At 44.6% G+C, this 26,106-nt stretch overlaps 1 protein-coding gene across 1 annotated transcript in view; it reads right to left on the minus strand.

Annotated features, from left to right (window-relative positions):
• Positions 1-1,491: 1,491 nt before the first annotated feature.
• The window catches only part of LOC142588718 (uncharacterized), a 68,082-nt gene continuing 43,467 nt past the window's right edge, over positions 1,492-26,106 (minus strand). The window contains exons 7-12 of the mRNA XM_075700533.1: positions 25,030-25,096; positions 19,661-19,797; positions 19,502-19,593; positions 10,601-10,687; positions 2,883-3,119; positions 1,492-1,760 (exon numbers count right to left, since the gene is read on the minus strand). Of these exons, the coding sequence (XP_075556648.1) occupies positions 19,746-19,797; positions 25,030-25,096 (119 nt within the window). The 3' untranslated portion in view covers positions 1,492-1,760; positions 2,883-3,119; positions 10,601-10,687; positions 19,502-19,593; positions 19,661-19,745. The remainder of the gene's footprint in view (positions 1,761-2,882; positions 3,120-10,600; positions 10,688-19,501; positions 19,594-19,660; positions 19,798-25,029; positions 25,097-26,106) is intronic.

The following is a 26,106-nucleotide window of genomic DNA, read 5'->3' on the forward strand; positions in this document are numbered from 1 at the left end:
AACATTGCCCATTAAAATGCCGCAACAATATCTGGTTGTTTGGGTATACACTCAACAAAAGACAGCAACATGTATCGTAAGATTACTCAAACAATCTTAATTCTCGATGTTTTGAGCCTTTTTGCTCAGTAAACAAGTCTTTCGCGGGGAGGCCGGTAAGATTAACCGCTTTGACCACCTCACGTACATCGCTGTTATTTATTTATCTATATAATATAAATTTACCTCAAAACCAGATGACACGTCCTCCATTCAGTGATTTCAGCAGAAAAGGACCTGATTGCTGTAAAGCAATTTCATGCTTGGCCCTTCACCTTCTCTCATGGCACCAATGACACATTGAGACGTCATATACCTTTAATCAACGATAAGTTCTTCAAAACGTAGTGCTTAGAAACGTAGTACATACAATTGTTGCATTTTGTGTGTGATAGTTATAGCCGACCTCTCATGCTTTGCGGCTTAAATGTCCCGTCTACTTTTCGGAGGTACATGCACAGTGCTAGCTTCTTGCACACGTAGTAAACATTTCCGTAAATTCTAGGCCTTGCAGTGTGCGGGCTTTTAGAATAAATTCACCCTCATATACTCAAGTGGACAGCTGTTCTAGCATGTGACAGCTGGCTCCAGAACTAAATACGTAACAGATCCTGAAGATGTGAGTCATGATTGTTTGGTTTGTTTTCTGAACCACTGTGGGCCCTCAAATTGTAAGAAATCCTTTTTTGTCAATTCTGTCACCTTGTATTCTTTTAAGAATTGTTTCTTTAACAGCCTATAGGTCTGCGACCAGTCGACAGCACATTCTAATGTACTTGCAATTGAAATCATCGCAACATAACCATAAACTTAAATGAGGTATCCGTCCTTTGTGATAGCGGTTATTTCCCGTTACATTTAGTTACAAGCATGTCCAGCGCACATAGGCTACGGAACAATTTTCTAGGCCATGTCATAAGGCAACCGCATAAGCGACGACAGGAACTGCTTTGCCTGGTATCAAAATTCCTTCTGCTTTATATACGTTCTGCTTGGCAAACTTCCCAAACATGGTGCAATTTTCGCTCAGCGACAGTCATTCACATCGTTCCGCGACAGCCGCAACCATCGCGTCCTCATGGTTACTGAGTTCCGATAAGTTGTTCGCACCGGCAGGCAGTTGGATACGCGTGACAGTAAGAGCCTTGAAACACTCTTAACGCAAGCGCCGCAGTAAAGAGACCGAAAATTCTACCGTAACGAGTAATGAACGGCGATCAAGAGGTCTGCTCACGAAAGACAATGCCAACGGTTTGTGTCATGAGTACTTGACTGTATGTCCCTCTCTTCCACATTGCGGCACACCAATTCGCGCAGTTATGAGCAATATCAATTTACATATACTTTTGGTGCGATGCAGATTCGTGACGTAGAGTGAATACTTCAAAACATTCATAGAGTCAAAGCACAGTCAGTCTCCCACTGCACCTTGAATAAAACACGACACATCAGCGAGTAGAAATTGCATTTCGTAGCATTTTGTCGCCGAGAGAGCGCCTGCTGACGACATGACTACTGCAAAGGTGAATTGACTGGAAGCCCGCGCCTGCAGTGCCTCTTACATCATTCATTTATTTGGGGAAGGATTTGCTGACACTTATGCTTGTATACTAGCCTTCGCTTGCCCTTCAGTTTTGGCAAGTAGTGTCGGAACCTTTCTGCGCAAGTTTTTTCTGGCTTGTCTACAGTAGAATTCCTCACTCGTATTTCGAGCCACATATCTGCAAATAGAAACGAGGCAGGAGTTTTGTTAGTGATGTGCTGAAGAAATCACCTACACTGTTAATGACACAAAAAAGGCAAAGGCGTTTACAAGCAAAAAACATTTGTCTTGTATTTAACACATATAATGTTAGAGACAGAAAAAAAAGATGTATATCAGGGCTGGCAGGTTAACCAGAGGTCGTTCAGATTGGTTTCTCTGCGTGGTGTCAAAAGAGAAACGGGATATTGAGAGAGAAAAGCAGAGTTCTGTGCGGAGTTACTTTGGAAGTACCGAGCTAGAAATGTTAGCTTTTATTCTGAAAGGCTGCCCAGCCTATTCATCGCAGCGCACAGTACTAGCTTTTCTACATGGTAACATGGGCAACGCAAGGGAGGTATGTGTATCTTTCGACACATCTGCACACGTTGTCGCATTTAGGGCTGTGCTCTATTCCAATCAAAGCATAGCAGTTAGTAAATGCCACTCCGAGCCACAAAGGGTACAACATGACCTGCTCGCGTCTTACTAATCTAGGCGATAGGCAGTTGTAGGTCAAGGAACAACGAATGTGGGCGCTGTTTTCTTTCGTTTACTGTGCTTTCTATCTTTGGTGTACACTGGCATACGATGGTGTACACTCGTGCAACATCGTCTGTGGTGTATGAAACTTTCCTAAAAGCCCTGCGACAGCAGAAGATTGCCCCGGGAAGACGAGAGAAAACACAATGGTTATAATATGGCGAATTCGAGTCTTTGAACTAAAACCAAAGTCGAGATAGTATCCGAACGTTATCTAGCTTTTATTTACTTCAGGCGTGCAGCAGCTGTGATCTGCAATCTGTAAATAGCAGCTGTAACGTCAGACTGCTGTTAAAAAACTTGACATGAAATGCAATTTACTGCCAGCAGTGAACGCTTTTTATATTTATCTGGTCATTGAAGCCCTCTACATCTTAAACCGCTGTCACCGCCACATTGATATGAAAAAAAAAAGAAAAAATTACTGCTTGCTTCTATAAAGAAATTGGTTCTCTGTATTTTCTCATACAACTCTATGCATGCTACTACGACACGGTGTCTACTTTTTCTTTTGCGTCATGTTTAGAATAAGGAGGGTGATATGCCGACGCATACGCACGTAGTGGTAACAAAGAGATACCCGCGTTGTTCTCAAGGTGAAGTCTTCATTGCATTGGAAGGCACTCTTCCGTCTTCTCTGATGCCTCGCACTTTACACATAGCTTGTAAATACGGGCTCCATGCGCTTCCTCCTTGTGTATTCGTTCCAGTCCAGCTGCACATGCTGCCAGCCGCTGCAGCTCGTGCGCACTTGGCTTTCGTCGCGCAGCTGTGTGATTTCACCACTTTGGGACACCTGCGAGTTTGCCAAGCTCGTGACCGTGTAAGACGATCCTGCCCCTTTGGCTGTGCATTTCCCACTGCGCCTATAGCTATTTATGTTCTCGTGTCTTCTTGCAGCGCGTTAGAAAAAAGCACGCTAGCTTTCTCGCATGTTGACCCCTACCTTTTCCCATAGCATCAGAATCGTTATAGAAGCTTTGCGCTATAAATTTTAAGGCATTTTAGTACGTATGCTACCGGCAATATATATATATATATATATATATATAGAGAGAGAGAGAGAGAGAGAGAGAAAGGCAAAGGAAAGACAGGGAGGTTAACCCGAGATGATCTCCGGTTGGCTACCGTGTACGGGGGGAGGGGCAAGGTGATGCAATAGGTGAGAGAGAAAAGGGTAAAAAAGGAAAAGAAAAACCTAAACACACACACGCACGTGCACACGAACTGTTTCTAAGGGCACTGTAACGCAGCCCGAAAAGGCGTTTCTAGGCTTACGCAGTGTCGCCGTACAGTCCTACGTCTCACAGTTTACAGTCACAATTTGTCAGAAAGTCCCGTGTTTTTCAAGTATCGCAGCAGCGCCTTCATAGCAGATCGCGCTGATGTTCGCGTAGGCCAGTTTCCAGGGATCTTGTTTTTTGACATTGGACGCTTGTTCAGTTTGTCTAGGGTGGCGGAGAGGACCGCTCTTTGTGGGTTAAAACAAGAGCACTGCCAAAGAAGATGCTCGATTGTTTCATTGCACCCGCAGAAGTCACAAAGTGGGCTGCTGGCCATTCCGATAAGGAAGAAGTAGGCATTTGAAAATGCTACTCCAAGCCATAGACGAACTAGAAGGGTGCAGTCACGTCGTGGAAGCTCAGGTGGAATACGGAGCTGTAAATTAGGGTCCAGGGTATGAAGGCGTGCACTTGTGAAATCGGATGAATTCTATTGAGCTAACGTTAGGTCACGCGGAAGTGCGGAAAGTTATTTCGCTGCGTCGGCTCTCGAAAGATGAATGGCAATGCAGTTGACGCCGTCATGGGCTGATCGGGCAGTTGCGTGTGCTCGATCATTGCCATGTATGCCACAGTGACTAGGCAACCACTGATATATTATATCGTGTCCTTCATCAACTAGTCAATGGTGGACTTCTTTGATCTCTGTGACGAGCTGTTCATGTGATCCATGGAGCAGTGGTGAGAGTATACTCTGTAGGGCTGCCTTGGAATCACAGAAGACTGACTATGCGTGGGGTGGTTCCTCCTGAATGAAATGAAGAGCCACACGCAGGGCTACCAGTTCAGCAGCTGTCGTTGATGATACATGTGACGATTTTAGTTGTATTTTGACGGATCGTCTTGGCACCACCACAGCGGCAGCTGCACTTGCAGATGTGACTGAGCCATCAATGTAAACGTGTACGCGGCCACTGTGCACCTCATGTAAAATTTCTAATGTGGCCTGCTTAAAGGCAGACGACGGCATGTTGGTTTTCTTCATGATTCATGGGATAGGCATATTTCAGGTCTGTGCAGGTACCATAAAGTTGAGGATGGTCTTGCTGCAGGCATGTAGTTCGATGGCAGTGAGGTACGATTGGCATCAATTAAACGACTGAAAGTTGTGTGTGGCCTTTCTGCGGGTAGAGCGGCAAGATGGTGAGAAGGTAATCGGGCAACGTGCCGAATATTCGCCCTGAGAGCGTCGGTTGCCAAATACGTTGATATTTGGTGATCTAGAGCTATGACAATCGTTGCCGCTGTAGACGCACACCTCGGAAGACCGAGACACGTCCTTAGGGCTTGAGCTTATAGTCCCTGGAGTACACGCAGGTTGTTGTTTTTTTTTTGCAGGTGCTACCAAGCACAGGCAGGCTGTATCTTGCGAAACCGAGAAACAATGCCTTGTAAAGCTGCAGAATTGGCCGCACCGAAGTGCCCCATGACTTCCCGCCGAGAAATTTGAGGCGATGTATAATTGACAATAATCTCTTCTTAAGGTATGAAACATGCGGGCTCCATGAAAGGTCGCGGTCAATAATTACCCCTAAAAAGCGGTGTTTCCGTACATTTGCAACTGCCTGCCCATTGAAATTTACAGTGTAACGCTTCATTGCCTTCCGAGTGAATGTAACAAGGCAGCATTTCTCTGAAGCCAGCTCTAAGTTCTGTTTCGCCAGTACTGTGATGTTAACGTAGCTGCCTTTTGTAGCCGTGCTCGTACCTGCAGTCGTGTTATAGCAGAGTCCAAATGCAAATGTCGTCGGCATATATTGATACACGAACTGTGTTAATTGAGCAAGCATCTGACTAGGCCAACGAGCGCTAGGTTGAATAGCGTAGGGCTCAACACTCCGCCTATTGCCTAGTGTGGCAGTAAGCTGAGTGACATCTCCAGTGTTAATAGCAACTAATCTCAGCAAGGGGGCTACAAATAGTGTCCACCGTTGTTTGCAAGGCATTGTGCTGTGGTGGTGCTCCTTGGAAACATTTCATGGGCAAGGACCAATGCTTTCTAAAAAATGAAAATATCAATTCCCTTTTCGCTTCCACCATGGAAGCGCAACTTCACAAAAGCTTCCCACCATCGAGCCCACGGCCTCGCCATTCTTCACAGATGCACTCCGCACGCTGTGGGTGCGGGAAAAAGATCACGACGGTGAGCCGAGAAAGAGGATGCTTTTTATGCGGCTGACTACAGGCCGCATCAGATGAAAAAACAACTTGCCTCAGGTGGGGACCGAACCCACAGTCTTCGCATTTCGAGTTGTTTTTTTCATCCACTTTCATTTGCAATAATTTCTCGTTTTTTTATTTCATTTATTAAGCACAAGTAATTTCCCCTATATTGTCCTTGGTGTCAGTGTTTGTTGGCTTCTAATGATATCACTAATAAAAAAAATTGGGCCCCTCGGTTAATCTCCTACTTTCTCGTTTATTACATAACGAGGGTCTCGAATCCGGCAACATTGATGCCTTCAGGTAGCATGTGTGGTTTTAGTGACCAGTCGCCTTCACCTCAAAAAAATCACGTTCTCGTGACGCCTGCTGCAGAAAGGACGTTCCATGTCCGCCGCCAAGGTCTGTGAGTGGTGGCGCTGGCTAACACCCTCAGGGTTTTACTGGGAAACACAAATACCCAAGAAACTACATGGGGAAACGGCGCCGCGGTAGCTCAATTGGTAGAGCATCGCAAGCGAAATGCGAAGTTTGTGTGCTCGGTCCCCACCCGCGGAAAGTTGTTTTTTGTCCACTTTCATTTGCAATTAGTTATGGTTTGTTCATTTCATTTATTAAGCACAAGTAATTTCCCCTGTGTTGTCCTTGGTGCCAGTGTTTGTTGGCTTCTTATGAAATCACTAATATAATAAATCGGGCCCCTCGATTAATCCGCTCCTTTTACGTGTACTATGCTTGCATTATACGCAGAGGAAACATTTTTGTTTGTTTTCTTTCTTTTCGCTATCCCCGAATCTCTCCTCCAGTTATATGCGGGTCCGTATTATATGCAGGTTTTTATGGTATGAACCGGGGCATTAGATAATTAATGGTCTCGTTTCCAGCCCTTTCAAGCTCAAAGCAAATCTTGCTAAAGAACGCTGATCTTGGCAGCAAACTAATCGACTAACAACCGACAACAAAGATGAACACAAAATATGTCACTTACCGACTACTCGGGGAGAGGACGGAGATCGGACAAAAGCGTAAAAAAGCATCAAAGTACAAAACTAAAGGGAAAGTGGATAGCGTAAGAAACCTTGCCAATGCAACAATGAGCATCTTTTCTTTACACTGCCGACGGTTTGATGACTACTGTTAAAGCAAGTGTTTTCTTCAAAGTTCACCAACGTTAGTATAGAAACTACCTGCTGTTGCATACAAATTCTGAATCTTTGTTATCCTTCCAAGATAACTTTCCCAAGCCTAATCGCCGAATGCCCTTCGTTCTACCACCAAAATTTTAAAAAAGACCCTACAATTTAACGTTCACAGGGCAATGCAGAATGCGCCGCAGGTCCACTCATTTTTATATTAGTGATTGTAATAAGTTATTTCAAGCGTATTTCCATTTCACAATCAAGCAGAAGTATTATGCAGCTCACTCGGTTCAGTATGAAGCTTGTAAATCAGGTGACACCTATTTCTTCAACATGGCATATCTTACTATAGCTAAAGTCTGGGCTGGTGCTTTATGAGCACTGGAACAGAGGGCTCCCTCGATAGCCTTGTAGTACCTTTTATCACTGCAGCTCAAACATGTGCTTAATGTTGTTGTGGACTGTCAGTTGAGACAACAACAACAATAATAATAATAATAATAATAACAATAATAATAATAATAACAATAATAATAATAATAATAATAATAATAATAATAATAATAATAATAATAATAATAATAATAATAATAATAATAATAATAATCACGTTCGTGGTTCAAAAAATGGCCCCCCACTCCTAATCGGAGAAGGGCCAGGAATCGGGTGGTTGCACGCGCGGATAACCATATGAAAGAATGAAGGACTGGTAATCTAAAATTGCGTTACCTACTAATTTTAATCCATTCTACAAGAGAACGCCAGCGAACGAAACCTATCAAAACTCATCGTTAGCCTATGTATGTGCACCCTCGGACGAAGGTGTCGGCCTGCGATCTGGAATTACCTGTGTCTTATGCTTTAGACTCAGCCCTATGTCTGCGAATTTCAAATATTTTCTTACCACCCCTAGTTGCGATGCCGCCACTGTGCACTCCTTCTTCGATTAGTAGAGCAAACCACCTTTTATTATGTCAATGCATCAAAGGATAGGGCGACCTACACTTCTTTATCTGAACCAGAATATAATATGTCTGTGTTCACACTCTAGTCAACTTCAATATTTTAATATATAATACTATAAACAATCATAATTTACTTATTTATCTAAAGTACATCGCCGCCCCATATATGAGATTTTACAAATGGAGTGGACAAGACAAGTCGCAGTTTTTCTAGGAAGGTGAAACATTCATACTGGTATCAAGGTATTAGACAACAACGCGAAGTAAGCTTCGTAAATTATTCGCTGCATAGATTGCCGTAAACGTTCGCTTACTAATCAAATTAACAACCGTGGTGTCACGCGTGCACCGGCAAACATGACCTCACCTCATTCGATGACCGCGAACACTCGTTGTTACACCAGTGGCTTGACGAAGAGGGCAAACAGAGATGAGCAGCGCTTCTGCCGGCTCTCTACTCCATGGGTCTCAGAAACTTGAGTTCACACGACTCCCAGCACTAGGGGGGCGCGAAGACAGCGTACTATGAGCCACCGGCCGTCTCGGCTCGCCTAGTCTCTGCACGCTGGCATGCGGGCGGTGTGCGCGCTCAACCACGTGGACAGCCAGGTGACTCCACGGCCTTGCTAGATGATTGGATGCGCACTCACCTGCCCCTCCTCCCTCCTCAGTGAGTGCTTGGTCACGTTACCGCGCGTCACATATCGCCCTTCGGAGCCTGCCTTGCTCGCGCTTTGTCACGTGACCTCTAGCAATGGGGACACGAGAAGACGGTGTGAAACAAACCACCATCCTTCTCAGTTGACACTCGCACGGATTTCCTCAAACCCACCGGATACGGTGCGCGGGGGAGTAATAGGATCTGATCGTACTTGGACTTTATGGGGGACCTCACGGCGACGCTGATGGCGAGAATGAAAATTCGCCTGGAGTGTCCCTATAATGGATATCGCAATAAAGTGACTTCATCTTACAAAGAACAAAAGTTTATTTGAGACGCATGATACATATCAGAAGAAATATGGGTTGCAAATAAGGCTATATCTTTAAGAACTAACAGAGTGTGAAGAATTAGCACGGCATATCAGTATAAAAATTTATCAGGGACAAAATGAAAATGAAAATTAATGGATGCGGGACAAGGAGCAGCAAATATGGCAAATGGCCGCACCGCTTAAGTACACCACTAGTCATATACAAGATTTTTTAAAATAAATAAATAGAGCCATCTGAGTACACATCAACAAATATGGACGCAGAAACTCCGTCATCATCTACACAGGTATATTTGAAGCATAGCAGAACAGCTTATACAGGATGTTTTTTTTAGCTGCGCGAAAATATTTAAAGATTGCCTATGGCTGAAAGCACAATTGTAACCCTTGATCTAAATAACTCGATGAGGTGGCCATTACACCTCCGAGAAATCAAAGTGTTCAACTAAATAATTAATGTAGATAAGCTAATTACATTTTTAAATAATTGCTTTGCGCCACATATTTATATCTACGAATTGTAGCCGCTCATTTCGCACGGCGTATCCACTTGGAACGAATTCGCTGGACAGCGCAAGTTCTGACATATTATTTGTCAAAGTGCCCGTCGAAATGCATTGGTGTTCCAGTTACTTATGTGCTTCAATGCACAAAACAGCGGTTTCTTTGAAAAGTAATTGGAACGCCTATGCACTTCGTCGTACCCTTTGAAAATTATTACCTGGGAACGAGTACTTTCCAGAGAATTCATTCCAAGTGGATGCCCCATGCGAACTCAGCCGCTGTAATTCATACATCAAAATATGTGGCGTAATGTGACTAAATAAGAGTTAATTAATGTAATTATTATAATTATTCAAATGAACATTTTTATTTCTTCTAGATGTAATGGCCGCCTCATTGAGTAATTCAGATCAAGGATTACATTCGTGCTATCTGCCATATGTAATGTTTAAATGTTTTTGTGAAGCTAAACAAAGCACAATGTATAGGCAAAAACGATACTTATATATTACAACGTACACTGTTACTGATTTGTTGCACCAGAAAGCAAGAAAAAACACTGGACTAGTAAGTGACATTGCTACTTCTAGAAACTCTTAGTACACAAAATCCCACTGTTGGCCCGAGTTCCATAGTCACTGCAGTGGGAAGGAAGTGAAATGTGAAGTGCGTACGGGTAATATAAGAATGCTTGTATTATTTTTCTTGTGGTTATTCAGTGTGACAGTCACAACAAACGCTAGAATTGGTTTTTCATTGTTGAAAATACCGTTTCGTCAAGTAAATTATTTGTCATGAAAGAAATTGGTCACTGACCACAAAGTCAAAACAAAATGACGTTTCAAGAACCGTACGGATCCTTTGTTCCCAATATGTTTTTGAGGTTATCGTTCAGTTTGTATTTGAGCTTGACGATTTGCTTGAAAAAAATGACAACATACTGGCGGGATAAGTATTACTGTGGAGTCGAATAAACAGATTTATTCACGTGCGCACGAGTGTTTTCTAAATGGTTTAGTGCATTGGTTTCAATGTCCCATCTGTATTTGTTAATCACTTATCAGTTTTCATAGACAGTTTAACTCAAATCCTTTTTGACATTTAAAATGTCTCCTAAACACACTTGTCTATAAACTGTCCATCCCCCATTTGCGCCCAGCCCTACAGCGGTATCGCGGCATTTTCCTAAGTGTGTAGCTGCTAGTACAGACCGCATGGTAATACGTACAAGCTTCGTTCAGGGCAACCGAAAAAACACCACAGCTGCTGTCCGCCGCTTGATACAAAAGGCGCTCATACGCAAACTCCGGTTGACCTGCGAGCAGAACAAAACCAGAAGCCACTTTTGTGAACCACTAAGTTTGCTGCGTGCTGCGATAGCATTGTCCAACTTTTATGTCATTCACCGATTGTTCAACTCATTTAACCGTAAGTATGAATTACACTTCAGCTGAATAAAACAAATTTGCTGAATTGGTATTACTTTATGCGACGTGTAACAAAAACGTTCTCATCATCATCATCATCATCATCATCAGCCTAGTTACGCCCACTGCAGGGCAAAGGCCTCTCCCATACTTCTCCAACTACCCCGGCCATGTACTAATTGTGGCCATGTTGTCCCTGCAAACTTCTTAATCTCATCCGCCCACCTAACTTTCTGCCGCCCTCTGCTATGCTTCCCTTCTCTTGGAATCCATTCCGTAACTCTTAATGACCATCGGTTATCTTCCCTCCTCATTACGTGTCCCGCCCATGCCCCCCATTTCTTTTTCTTGATTTCAACTAAGATATCATTAACTCGCGTTTGTTACCTCACCCAATCTGCCATTTTCTTATCCCTTAACGTTACACCTACCATTCTTCGTTCCATAGCTCGTTGCGTCGTCCTCAATTTAAGTAGAACCCTTTTTGTAAGCCTCCAGGTTTTTGCCCCGTACGTGAGTACTGGTAAGACACAGCTGTTATAAACTTTCCTCTTGAAGGATAATGGCAACCTGCTGTTCATGATCTGAGAATGCCTGCCAAACGCACCCCAGCCCATTGTTATTCTTCTGATTATTTCAGTCTCATGATCCGGATCCGCAGTCACTACCTGTCCTAAGTAGACGTATTCCCTTAGCACTTCCAGTGCCTCACTACCTATCGTAAACTGCTGTTCTCTTCCGAGACTGTTAAACATTACTTTAGTTTTCTGCAGATTAATTTTTAAACCCACCCTTCGGATTTGCCTCTCCAGGTCAGTGAGCATGCATTGCAGTTGGTCCCCTGAGTTACTAAGCGAGGCAATATCATCAGCGAACCGCAAGTTACGCAAGTATTAGTAATGATATTGCCGGCGTGTTCTCCATTAACTCTTATCCCCAATTCTTCCCAATCCAGGTCCCTGAATACCACCTGTAAACAAGCTGTGAATAGCATCGGAGAGATCGTATCTCCCTACCTGACGACTTTCTTTATTGGGATTTTGTTGCTTTCTTTATGGAGGGCTACGGTGGCTGTGGAGCCGCTATATATATCTCAGTATTTTTACATACGGCTCGTCTACACCCTGATTCCGCAATATCTCCATGACGGCTGAGGTTTCGCCTGAATCAAACACTTTCTCTTAATCAGTGAAAGTTATATATAAAGGTTGGTTATATTCCGCACATTTTTCTATCACCTGATTGATAGTGTGAATATGGTCTATTGTTTAGTAGCCTTTACGGAATACTGCCAGGCCCTTTGGTTGACGGAAGTCTAAGGTGTTCCTGAATCTATTTGCAATTACCTTAGTAAATACTTTGTAGGCAACGGACAGTAAGCTGATCGGTCTATAATTTTTCAAGCCTTTGGCGTCCCCTTTCTTATGGATTAGGAATATGTTAGCGTTTTTCCAAGATTCCGGTACGCTCGAAGTCATGAGGCATTGCGTATACAGGGTGGCCGGTTCCTGTAGAACAATCTGCCCACCATCCTTCAACAAATCTGCTGTTACCTGATCCTCCCTAGCTGCCTTCCCCCTTTGCATATCTCCAAAGGCTTTCTTTACTTCTTCCGGCGTTACCTGTGGGATTTCGAATTCCTCTAGACTATTCTCTCTTCCATTATCGTCGTGGGTGCCACTGGTACTATATAAATCTCTATAGAACTCCTCAGCCACTTGAACTATCTCGTCCATATTAGTAATGATATTGCCGGCTTTGTCTCTTAACGCATACATCTGATTCTTGCCTATTCCTAGTTTCTTCTTCACTGTTTTTAGGCTGCCTCCGTTCCTGAGAGCCTGTTCAATTCTATCCATATTATAGTTCCTGATGTCCGCTGTCTTACGCTTGTTGATTAACTTAGAAAGTTCTGCCAGTTATATTCTAGCTGTAGGGTTCGAGGCTTTCATACATTGGCGTTTCTTGATCAGATCTTTCGTCTCCTGCGATAGCTTACTGGTTTCCTGTCTAACGGCGTTACCACCGACTTCTATTGCGCACTCCTTAATGATGCCCATGAGATAGTCGTTCATTGCTTCAAGACTAAGGTCCTCTTCCTGAGTTAAAGCCGAATACCTGTTCTGTAGCTTGATCCGGAATTCCTCTAGTTTCCCTCTTACCACTAACTCATTGATTGGCTTCTTGTGTACCAGTTTCTTCCGTTCCCTCCTCAAGTCTAGGCTAATTCGAGTTCTTACCATCCTATGGTCACTGCAGCGTACCTTGCCGAGCACGTCTACATCTTGTATGATGCCAGGGTTCGCGCAGAGTATGAAGTCTATTTCCTTTCTAGTCTCGCAGTTCAGGCTCCTCCACGTCCACTTTCGGCTATGCCGCTTTCGGAAGAAGGCATTCATTACCCGCATATTATTCTGTTCCGCAAACTCTACTAATAACTCTCCCCTGCTATTCCTAGTGCCTATGCCATATTCCCCCACTGCCTTGTCTCCACCCTGCTTCTTGCCTACCTTCGCATTGAAGTCGCCCATCAGTATGGTGTATTTTCTTTTGACTTTACCCATCGCCATTCCACGTCTTCACAGAAGCTTTCGACTTCCTGATCATCATGACTGGATGTAGGTGTGTAGACCTGTACAACCTTCATTTTGTACTTCTTATTAAATTTCACAACAATACCTGCCATCCTCTCGTTAATGCTATAGAATTCCTGTATGTTACCAGCATATTCTTATCAATCAGGAATCCGACAACTAGTTTTCCTCTCTCCGCTAAGCCCCGGTAACACAGGATGTGCCCGATTTTAGCACTCTATATGCTTCTTTTCGCCTCCAAACATTACTGAGCCCTATTACATCCCATTTACTGCCCTCTAATTCCTCCAATAGCACTGCTAGACTCGCCTCACTAGATAACGTTCTAGCGTTAAACGTTGCCACGTTCATATTCCAATGGCGGCCTGTCCGGACGCTTTCAAGGCGAGCGAAAAAAATTTGTGTATGATTTGAACCATGCTAAGTAACCGCAGAAGCGTAAGCCTGACAAGTGCTGCCGGAACAAAGAAAATAATAACCAAGATGGGTGCAAGAAGTACCATATGGTTTTTGATAGTCACCCACCTCCTGTCGACGCGACTATAAGTTTGTTTTGTACATAGCAGGCAACTCTACAAAGAATAGTGAGATTTCTCTCGCAGCTCGCTCTCTCGACCAAAAAATAGTGCAGCACACAATGAAATACATACATAGCTATGCGTCAAGTAATTTGGTGCAACATTAGGTCGCGTACTTTTCCGTCGCAAACAAGCATGTATCCTAATCCAGTGGCCTGCCGCAGATTCTATCTGGGGCAATACAATAAACAGTATGAGTTATGTATGGGTAGGGTGGGTCTACCACATATAAATGGGCATGCTCGAAGGCGGCTCCCTTCTAGGGCCGCAAAACTCAAAACTGGCAGCAGTGTAGACCCTGGCGGTCAGCTCAGTCCAGAGAGGCCAAGTTTGGGCCATCCAGCTGTCCGAAGCAGCCGCTAAGGCCCAGGGCATCTCGACCGTCTGCTAGGCGGATGGAGGGTGCGTCCGCCCTACTTATTTCTGGCATCGATAAAAGTTTACTCTTTATCTCTATTCGCTGTCAGGTTTTTATGCTTTAACCAATGACCCTTGTGGACCCTTTCATTACGTGGCGTCGCTTCTTTGACTCGGCAGGTGGGTCCTGCCTCATCGATTCCTGTGTTTCTCCGACAAAAGAAAATATAAGAAAAGAAAGTGAGTGCCCCATGAAATCGGCATATTTCTAAGAATTATTTCCTCGAAATGACTTTCAGGTACGTCACGTTTACGCTACGCGCTCGACAGGTATACAGTAAGCTTGCCGTGACGACAAATGGAACGTTTAGCCATGTAATTTCGCAGGTCAATGCTTCTTACACATTGTAAGCTGCTATTTCTCACGTTCTTAAGTTTTTATGAGTGATCTTGACACGCGCGCGATATATAGTGCCACACAGACACATTTTAATTCGTAAATATATCGCACCAATCCGTGGTTTGTGCAAAGTTTTCGGGAGGCTTGGTGTCACGTTCTCGAGACGCCTGTGGCAGAAAGGATGTGCCACGTCCGGCGCCAAGGTCTAAGAGTGGTGGCGCTGGCTAAGGCTCTCACGGTTATACTAGGAAAGGTAAGTACCGAAGAAAGTGGATGGAAAAACGGCGCAGCGGTAGCTCAATTGTTAGAACATCGCACGCGAAATGCGAAGGTTGTGGGATCCTTCCCCACCTGCGGCAAGTTGTTTTTTCATCCACTTTCATTTCGATTAATTTATCGCTTCTTTATTTCATTTATAAAGCACAAGCTATTTCCCCTATGTTGTCCTTGGTGTCAGTGTTAGTTCGCTTCTTATGATATGACTAATAAAAATCGTGTCCCTCGGTTAACCCCCTTTCTTGTCGTTAACTTGACGTTGTGCTGGGTCGCCATTGCAGATATTTTCCTCAGTAATTCGTGGCTCCACGAGCTGCACAAATCATGCTAATGAGCGGCCCTGTGCGATGTGGTTATAAAGGCATGGGTAGCGCCAGATATTCCCTGTTGTTTGGGGCCATGGAAATTTTTTATTCTGAATCCCTCATCGAGTAATTTAGAACAAAAGTTAGAAATGTGTTCTCTGCCACAAGCAACTTTTAAAATTATGCGTAGCTGTGACACTGTGACAAGAATTACGTTGTTCACCGTCATGACCGCGTCCTAAAATCAGGCGGTGCTGTTCTAATTGACGTCGCCGACAATATAGTGTCGTATAGGATTCCACTTGCGTCGTCTTTAGAATTTGTTTGTGTTCGTAGTTATAAACCACCAAAACACATTACTTTGTGCGTGTTATCGGCCGCCAAGTGCACTGTCTATTTTTTGTGATGAAATTTATGAAACTCTGAATTTTTCTGTCTCAGAATTTCCACACTCACGGTTATTCCTTTTTGGCGATTTTAATTTTCCCAAAATAAGGTGGACTTCGGTATCGCCCTTTGTTGTCGGTACATCCACTGAAAGTCAATCTTTCCTTAACTTCTGCCTAAATTTTAATCTTAAGCAACTTGTTTCTAGGCCTACTAGAGCTGGCACTACTTCATCTAACACTCTAGACTTGATCCTTGTCACTGAGCCAAACTTAGTACATTCTTTAACTTGTTTCCCAGGATTAAGCGATCACTGTTTTTTGCATTTTTTGTAACAGGCCCCGTTAGACGTGAGAAGAACAATGCAAAATTTATTAGAGATTATGCGAGCGGGGACTACACTGCAATTAATAATAAGCTTGCAGTATTCATTTATGACTGTATACCAGGCTTTTTCAGCTGTACCGTGGAAGAAAATTCTAACTTGTTTAAAAACAAAGCCACGTCCCTTATCGCTAAATATGTGCCACTGCGCAGACTTTCCGGAAACAAACGCTCTCCTTGGTTTTCCACAACGTTAAAAAGACTGTCAAACAAGAAAAAACGCCTTTTCCGTGTTGCAAAACGCAGTCGAACATCTACTCGTTGGAATGATTATTCTAATGCGCTACATGCTTATCGTACCGCATTAAAAGAAGCGAAGGAGATTTTTTTAAATACCCATCTGCCTTCACTTCTTTCTACAAATCCGTCAAAATTTTGGAGCACTGTTCAAATAAAAAAGAAAAACAACATATCTCTTACAGATACGGATGGCAACACCATGAGCAATGCAGAATGTTGCAATGGCCTAAATGACACTTTCGCGAAATCATTTTCTGTTTGCTGTGTTGATACAGTGCCGCACATGCGCAAAGAAGATTTTTTTTTACCATGGATCCACTTGTTGTCGATTTCGCGGGGATTTTGAAGTTCATTGAAGATTTAAAAATATCATCTTCCTGTGGTGCCGACGAAATTAATTCGAAATTTTTGAGGAATACTGCTGCCTACTCCTCTATATCTTTTATGCACCTTTTCACCCAATCTATTGAGCGCTCAACCTTGCCCGCAGATGGGAAGGTGGAGAAGGTGGTCCCTCTGTTAAAATCAGGTAACCCGCATTCTCCTCTCAATTACAGACCCATTTCACTTACCAGCGTGCCTTGCAAAATTCTTGAACGCGTAATATTTTCTAATCTTGTCTCATTTCTTGAATCCAACTCTTTTTTCACTTCATCTCAGCATGGGTTTCGCAAAAGCTACTCCTGAGAAACATAACTAATATCGTTTATACATAACATTTCTGCCTCTTTAGACAAAGGCCAAGTCATTGACTGTACCTTTCTAGATTTTGCGAAAGCGTTTGACAAGGTATCTCATCACTTACTGCTTCTTAAACTTAGTACTCTTAATATTGAACCTAATATTCTGAAATAGATAGAATGTTTTCTCAACAACCGTACCCAGTTAGTAACAGCTAACGATTCTGCATTCCCGCACTGCGCCGTGAAGTCAGGTGTTCCTCAAGGCTCCGTCTGGGGCGGTTATTACTCCTAATTTATATAAACGACTTACCTGCTGTAGTTAATAGTTCTATTAAACTTTTTGCCGACGATTGCGTTCTATACTGTGAAATAACTAATCCGCATGATAACTTTATGCTTCAGAAAGATCTAGATAACATTTGAAGGTGGTGCTCACAATGGCTAATGTTCTTAAATCCGACTTAATGCAAAATTATGTCTGTCTCGCGTCGCTCAAACTCACCACCTCCTTTCGGCTATACTATCAATGAAACCAACTTTGAGCACGTGACTTCCTATAAATATCTTGGAATGCAGCTAAACAGTAACCTTTCGTGGCATGCGCACATCGAACATATCACGAATTCTCTATAGCATCTACCGCACGTGGGGCAGACTGGCCACTGCCTAAATGAACGGCTACGAGAGCACCGAACGCTGGTAGATTCATTAGCGGGGGGCGGCCATTTGGCCATGCACTGTAAGCGATGCGGGTGCGTGCCGGCGTTTGACACCACTTGTGTGCTTGGTAGGGGAGGCACAAGGTGGGGGCGCGAGATTTGTGGGGCTTATCACATTGACATGGAAGGTGATAACTCTGTCAGCACGGTTTCACTTGCCTTGTCCAAAAAAAGAAAAAAATGTACTTACAGAACAGTCTGCCAAATTTTGATTAGAATGTGATTGTACTGTTTTAACACTGTGTGCGCATGCACCAACGAATTGTATATATGTACCTTCGCTCGCAGTAAAAACCAGTTGATGTTTAGCGCTCGTCCTGTCGTCTTCTCTGTCTTTGTCCCTGCTATTTTGCGCTAGTCTTTTGAATAATGATGACACACCAACTAGCCCAGATTTCTGCCTTGATGGCTTCAGAAATGACGAAGCGAACGGGACGCACCGTCAACTCCGCGTAATCAGCTCGTTGGCGAAGCCAAACAAGTGTTCTGTGTTTTGTTGCTTTGATGAGTGTTGTGCACAGGCACACTATCGTTTCTGCTGTCTGCATGCACTGGTCGCAACGAAACTCACAGTACGTACAAGGTACTAACGCCGACATCTTCCCGTTGGTCTCATATTTGGCACCATCCATCTGTGATAGCCGCAACGCCAATGAGGGTGCTCCTAATCACATTAGCATTGTCAAATGCCCCGTAGCCTGCAGAGTCCTGCTCCTTCAGCCATGTATGCTGCGTCGTGCCAATACTTCACAAGCACGCATAGCTATAAAATCATTCCATGAGTTCGCGTGCAATGCTAAACCTTGCTTTTTTTTTCCGTTATTCGCCATTCAGGTGAAACTGGCTGAAATTTGCGGACAACGTTTACATGGCAACCTGAACACGCGTTATATGAAGCCCTTTACGACAGTAGATTCTATTAATTGTCCAGCACGTGCTGTTTTATTTCAACCAGCCATCATATTGGAGACACATTGCATAAGAACGACGCGATTAAGTTAAATCCAGAATCCCACCCCTCCTTCCTCCACCGCCACCTCGTCGTGTCGTTCCTTGCCTTCAACCGTTATAAATAAACATTATTTTAGCCATGAAGTTCAGTTTTAAATAATTTCCGAAAACTACTGCTACCCTGAGCACGTGGAAGGAACTGAAATAAAAGTGCACTGTCATTTTATGACTAATAACAGAAGTCAAGGAGGAAACGTGGACTTAAAAACTGAGGTTTAGGGCTGCCTGCACACTCGACATCACGATGTCCGTACCTTTTTCCTTACTTATTCCTGATATATATGCAGAGAGCATGCTGATTTCAATATTCAAAACAAAACATTGTTATCGCCATTTCTCTGCATTGTTACTCTCTCATTCTCTGTCTCTCTCATTTCATTAGCACGCAAAAAATAATGCCGGGATATGTACGTGGCTTTGACTACCCGAAACAATCAACGCTCTCAATTTGAGCGCTGAGTGAGTAAGTGAAATTGGGCGCAGCCAAATCCAGTGCCCCAGTTCACGTTTCACTGCTTTGTGGCTACAGCCGTAGGAGCAGAAATGCGACTGTAGTAGTCCGAGGTGCGGTTTCGTTTTGATTGCATGGTCTGCCATCCAGCATATTACGGCTAAAGAAATACATCCATATGCATCCACGTCTTCGTCATGAATAAGCGGCATAATTTGCCTGTGAAATTTTTCGTACATAATTAGATAAACGAGCCAAGAAACGATGGAACATTCGTATACCGAAATCACGAGCAGCAGCTGCGGCCACTGGCTTACCTGGATAAGCGAGCAAAATCGTGTCATATTTGCCAGATATGTTCCTCTGTGTGTTCAGTGATGCAAATGTTCCATTGAGGGTCACATTTATCCTGTTTGGGCGAAAAGTGTTGCCTCTGATCTGTGAGTTTATCAAACAGTAAAATTTTGATATTTTACCTGTTGCCCTTTAGGTAAAAATATCTTCTAAATAGAACAAAAGTCTCCGTTTCATTGAGCTTCACATCAACTTTGCATTGGAGTTTTAATCGCTCGGTCGACCTGAGTGTCCATATTGCTTCGTTTGTGTTGAAAAACTGTAACAGAGCAACGAAGAAGAAAGGCGTGTCTTATCGAGATTGTCAGCCACATAGTAGGCAATTATTACTCAAACAGCAGTCTACCATTCACAACGTATTTATGGCCATTATTTCAGCGACAAATCAAAGCGTGATTAATATCAATTGTTGCGTGCGCGCGTTTGTGTGTGTGTGTGTGTGTGTGTGTGTGTGTGTGTGTGTGTGTGTGTGTGTGTGTGTGTGTGTGTGTGTGTGTGTGTGTGTGTGTGTGTGTGTGTGTGTGCGTGCGTGCGTGCGTGCGTGCGTGCGTGCGTGCGTGCGTGCGTGCGATGTGGAAATTTCCACATAACTATAGATGTTTCATAATGACAACGACGCACACGAACAGTAACGGTTTGGTTTTGGCACGTGAAACCCCACAATTAAATTTTTTTTAACAGTAATGGTTGTGGTTCTCTGCGCCAGCTATAGTTCACCGGATCAAATTTATTTTAGAAGGTAGCTAGTACTGTTATTGTGTAAGACTGCGTGCTGCGAACAATGATTATCTTCTGTTCTATCTCTCGCAGTCACCGATAATCTTACCGAATGTAGGCGATAAGTGTTGAAAAAGGCCACGGCGGCCGCATTTAGATGGGGGCGAAGTGCGAAAACACCCGTGTGCTTAGATTTAGGTGCAGGTTAAAAAGCCCCAGGTGGTCGAAAGTTCCGGAGTCCTCCACTATATATACGGCGTGCCTCATAATCAGAAAGTGGTGTTCGCACCTAAAACCCCATAATTTATTTTTTTAGTGTTGAAAAAATTCGTCATAGTTCAAAGTATAACGAATTCGCATGCGCAATGTCTGACGACAAGAAGTATGTTTCACCCGACAGGCGAAGCATCGCTTGCGATAGGAAATTATCTGACAGTTACGCGAAGTACCGTTCGTGGTTTTATCAGCTGCATAAGCTGCGGTAACCTTTCGCTTCCAACTAAATTCACAAGCACATTGTCACGAGTGCACAGACAAGCGCGAAAACATTTCGCTCGATGACCGCCGACGCTCGCTGTCAGAACACTGGCGTGATGAAGAGCGGCACCAGCGGCGAGTCGATTCCCTTTCGTGCTGCCTCTCACTTGAACGCGAACAAGGCGCGCGAGAACGCAGCGCACACGAAAGCCCCGAGCTTTACCTGGCCGGCTAGCCTTCGAAAGATTGCCTCCAAGATAGGAGGCACGCGAAATTGCGCCACTAACCTGGCCCTCCCCCCTTTGCGCGCCTGAGAAGACGGCGCGCACCCTCCATAACTTCTTAACATACGAGCGCGAGAAGACACCGACGCATCAAACCGCCGTACTTCTCGGCTGACCCTCACAAACTTTCGCTCACACCTACAGCATACGGGTGTCTGCGGCGGTGTTATCGCACTTGGACTGCATACGGAACATCACACCGATGGCAAAAGTTCGCCTGGTGCGTCCATATAATTGCCGTCGCGATTCAAGGGACAGCTCCACGCAATGTGCGAGTATCTGGGAGTCGTGCAGTGTCGTTTCCCGCTTGCCGAGCGGCGCGCGTACGAGTCTTCTCACACAATTGTGCTAACACAAACGCTGCCACCAGAGGATCACCAATGAAAGTTATAGTGAATGCAATAAAACATTTTTTACAGTCATCATCACCATTACCAGTATCATTATATATGTCTACGGTCACTGCACGAAGAAAGCCTCTCCCATCAAGCTCAAATTACACAAGCCTTGCGCCAGCTGGCCGCATGTTAAACTTGCAAATTTTCTAGTATCATTATGTTACAGCCATCAATCTCGTCATTTATCTCTGGTTTGCTCTCTTTCGATGACACATGCGATTGCTGGCTCACAAAAAATGCCAGTTAATCGAGACTGGCGTTACCGAACACCAATTTAATCCTTCCGAAAGGGTTCAGTCAAACACTTAAGGACTCCAAGATGGCTTCTGTAAGTACACTGAAACAGAAGCGGATTCACGGGCAGCCGATATCATCATCAGAAGCCTGACGCGTGTTCATAAATGAAGAAATGGACGGAATAAACGCTACAGCAGTGTTTTGGTACCTTGCTAATATACTATATACGGAGAAGTGGGTTCTGCGGTAGCTTATAAATATTTGCGCACTTTTATAATGGGTTTCAAGTTAAGTTAAAGACTGGGGCTTTACGTGCCACAAATGACGATCTGCTTATAGGGCACGCCGTAGTGACAAACTCCAGAACAATTTCGGCCACCTGGAGTTATTCAACGCTCACTCAATGCACAGAACACGGGCGTTTTGGCATTTCGCCTCCATCGAAATGCGACTGCCGCGAACGAAGTTCGATCCCTCAGCCTCGGGCTTAGTAGCGAAACGCCTTCACAGCTGTGCCCCCACTGCAGGTCTTCCTTAGTCTTCGAAATTAAAGCAACCGTAGCAGTGCACCAAGCTCCTCTTGAGCGATATGTCTTGCTGCAGCGATTTCAATTCCTGGCGACGCCACCCTCCTACGCTGTGCAATTCAAGCACCAGCACGCATTAGGTGATATTCCTGTATTGTTATCACGAAAGTAGCATTATGTTAAGGATTTTATGGATGCTGTGGCACAATTATCCCATTTGTTCTATTATGTGTTTTCGCCACGTGGTTACATTCACTTGCTACAAGGCCCACCCTCGTTCTATTAAAAATCTAATTGCTGTGTTTCATGTGCCAAAACAAGGCTATAATTATGAGGAACACCGCAGTGGGTGACTCCGCATTAAATTTGACAATCTGGAGTTCTTCGACGTGTACCCAATACACGCCACACGGGCGTTTTTGTATTTCACTCCCGTCAAAAAGGCGGCCACCGCGGTTGCGAATCGAACCCGCGACCTCGTGTTTGGCAGTCCAAGTTCATGGCCACTGCGCCACCACAGCCTTTCCCGAACACAAGAAACACAAGGGCCAGTGCACGTATTCAGAAAAAAAATATCGTGCGCTAGAACCTTTCGACAAGTGCCCATGCCAGGCAATGGTCATATTCGACCTTCTATATCGAGGGTGGTCGTTCACTGGCAAACTTCACTTACAAATGAAAGGCTTCGTGAATTGGGCCGAGCTTCAGCCATTCAATCAGAGCTGATATTCGCCGTCTCTTCTGCTTGAGCCGCCAGTGTACACAGTGCGGTACAACATAATTTGAGACAAGTGAAACCGGCATCGGGACGGCGGGCAGCATGACGCCCACGCTCGCTCGTGGACACTCAAAACAAATTCTTTTTTAACAATACTGGTTACAGTTCGCACCCGTATTCGTCCTCCCTATGCGATCAGGACACAGACCCCGTAGCATGGAAGACGCTTGTTTGTCTATTTCGTGGTTTACGCAAGCTGCATAACACATTGAAGATACTGAAAATGCCTTTTTATTCTGAGTTTGTTTAGTCCTTCCTCGTTTTCTTTATTTACACGGCAGCCTACATTCCTCAGTTTTGTTTAAAATGCACAGACCTCTATGTGCCAGCAGTTAACCGAAGCGCCAAGAAACGCTCTTGTCACCGAGGTGATCCGTACCACGTTATGCTCACTGTGAAATTGGAGGCAACCCTCTTGCTGTTCCAAAGACTTCGTAGACTGCCAGCGTTTTCGCCGTCTAACTATTAACAGTTAACTTAGCGCAGTGCACAACGAGGAGAAAATTTTACTCGTGGCCGAAAGATAACATGATATCACGTTACACCAAAGATCAGGAACCCAATAACCGGCCGCCCCAAAACAGACATGCGAGTGTTCCGTTATTGCACGCGTCTTCACCAAATATCATTTTATGGCATTGGAGATGCAAATGGACTGCGCATTCGTACTTACTGTTTTTATGTCACATGTGGTGCATAAGAGCTGGCTCAATGTGCTCACGTCACCTCTTAGTCGCACCGCCGCCGGCAGTAATAAAAAGAAGGCGAATAAAATAGGCGATTTTTTCCCGCTATCTTTCATGATATGCTCGTTTCGTGAAGGGAGTACGTCCTGAACAGCACCAGCTGCTTCTGCTCCACGATTATTTCAATGCAGTTGAAAAAAATATATATTTTTTCATCGAAATAGGTCATACATTTTACTGACGTTCAAAGCGTTCTTATTCTTGAGAGCTGAGAATAGCCACAAACCAACATAACAAAGGCAAGGACGTGACCTTTGTGCATATATATTTTTTTACCGATGACTAAGCCCATCGGAAGCGAATGCCGTACACGTTTGTTCTTAACGTCAATGCCGCTATCTGCGACCTTTTGTCGTGTAAGGTACAGCGACGTGTGCCTTTGAAGGCGAGCTGTAGTCACAGCCACGCATTCGCTTATCGAAAAACACGCCACGTGCGCAGCACGTAGAACGCTGCGTCCACAAACGACGTCTGTGCGTTCTGAGAGTTTGCACTGGCCATATGCAAGAAACCAACGCGTGCGATTTGTCCACACAAGCGAGTGCAGACCCATTCGTTCTGACGGACTCCTCTATCACGAAACCACTTCTCGCATTGCTCTAATACCCACCAAGTACCCACTCCTCTGCGTTATTAAGACTTCGGCGAGCCTCCGTCGTCTAAGGTCGCGACTCATGGACGTTATTCCCTATAGGCTCCGCACAGTCGCATTTGCGGCTCACCCGCCGTGGTTGCTAAGTGGCTGTGGTGTTGGGCTGTTGAGCACGAGGTCGCGGGATCGAATCCCGGCCGCGGCGGCAGCATTTCGATGGGGGCGGAAACACCTGTATAGTTAGATTTAGGTGCACGTTAAAGAACCCCAGGTAGTCGAAATTTCCGGAGTCCTCCACTACGGCGTGCCTCATAATCAGAAAGTGGTTTTGCCACGTTAAACCCCAATGTTTTAAGTTTGCGGCTGCTCTCGGTGCCCTCTGCGGCAGCGATGCGACAGCACTGAGAAGGTGCCTGTGCAGATGGCCGACTGAAAGCGTATTACTTCACGCGTACTGCACTTCGCGTCGGTGACGGTTGGGGCCGTTTTGCTTTGTTAATTAGCCCTACTCCACTCCTTTTTTTTTTTTTAGAATGCGCCTTGCGACAGTGAAATGGCATGCGTTTCGTGAGCAACCGTCGAACTTACGGAGGCGCGAAAATGAAAAAGTGGAACCGGCGATACTGGTGCGTAATAGACACACAACCACAGGTCAGCGCTCGTCCTGTGTTCTTTCACCTCGTCCGTCGTTTTGTCGGCGCCGTTACCATTTTAAATGCGTATCAACTCGCCCACCTTTCCACTTTTATACGAAGGCCAGCCTGGGATAAATCGGTACATGTTTCCCGGCACGCCTTACGAACTAGAACAGCGAAAGAAACGGAAGCTGTGAGGGGAGTTAGGTAAGTCAGCTTCTGTCATCATATTTGTGAGAAGTGTTTGCTTTGCAGATCGTGCTACACAGGTGCGTGTCGCAGCTTGTGCGACGCCAGCGGTCATGGCCGGGTCAGCTGCTCAACTTTTAAAATATATTTGCCACGACTGTGCTGATTTGACGAACGCTTAGTGTAGCCTTAGAATTTGGTATGATCAGGATAACACGGGTGTGTGTCATGAGCAATATTTTATCCCGAGGAAGCCTAATTTGTGGCGGCAAGCGCTCATTCATAGATGATACTCCTTTCGGCTGCTGGCCGGCAGTGGAACAGTTTCACATAGTGCGATTTTTCTTGCGACTTTACATTTCCGAAATCGCCTTGCAAAAGCAAAGCGCATATGCAAGCAAACGAACTCACAGGCGATATCAGACCTTGTGAAAAGGGCATAATGAACTTCGATCATTGCACATGATGAAAAATGAACATTCGCGCATCGTATGAATTCAGATCTCACTATTAATAAATCTAATTTTTCAGCTGCAGGTGGATCCGAACGGGTCCCGACGCATCAACCAGGTCAACCAGGATATGCATGATGTGCAGGATATGCCCTGAGCATTTTGTCAATGAATAAAGAAGCACAATCGAAAGTCATCCTAACAACAATCCGACGCTTTTTCCGGACGTTTACAAAGTGCGGCAGGCTGGCGAGAATAATCTCTCGAATACAAAGACCTGATGAGTAAAGGCTCGTTGGTCTCACTTCCCACGCGAAGAGACTCGTTCTTGCGCCGATTACGTCGGCAAGTATGTCCTGGTTCAATGTTAAGAAGAGAGCCATGACAAACCGCTTACAACTGCTCCAAAACCACAAAAGCTTTCCTTTGGCACCGTGCCACACGACGACGAAGCACACCGAACGTTAAAGTATCGTGGTGTCACGCAGTCACTTTCAATCAATATCGCGCCCGAACGGATCAAAGTTCTCAATTTT

This window comes from Dermacentor variabilis, chromosome 7 (genome assembly GCF_050947875.1).
Source record: "Dermacentor variabilis isolate Ectoservices chromosome 7, ASM5094787v1, whole genome shotgun sequence".
Classification (NCBI taxonomy): domain Eukaryota; kingdom Metazoa; phylum Arthropoda; class Arachnida; order Ixodida; family Ixodidae; genus Dermacentor; species Dermacentor variabilis.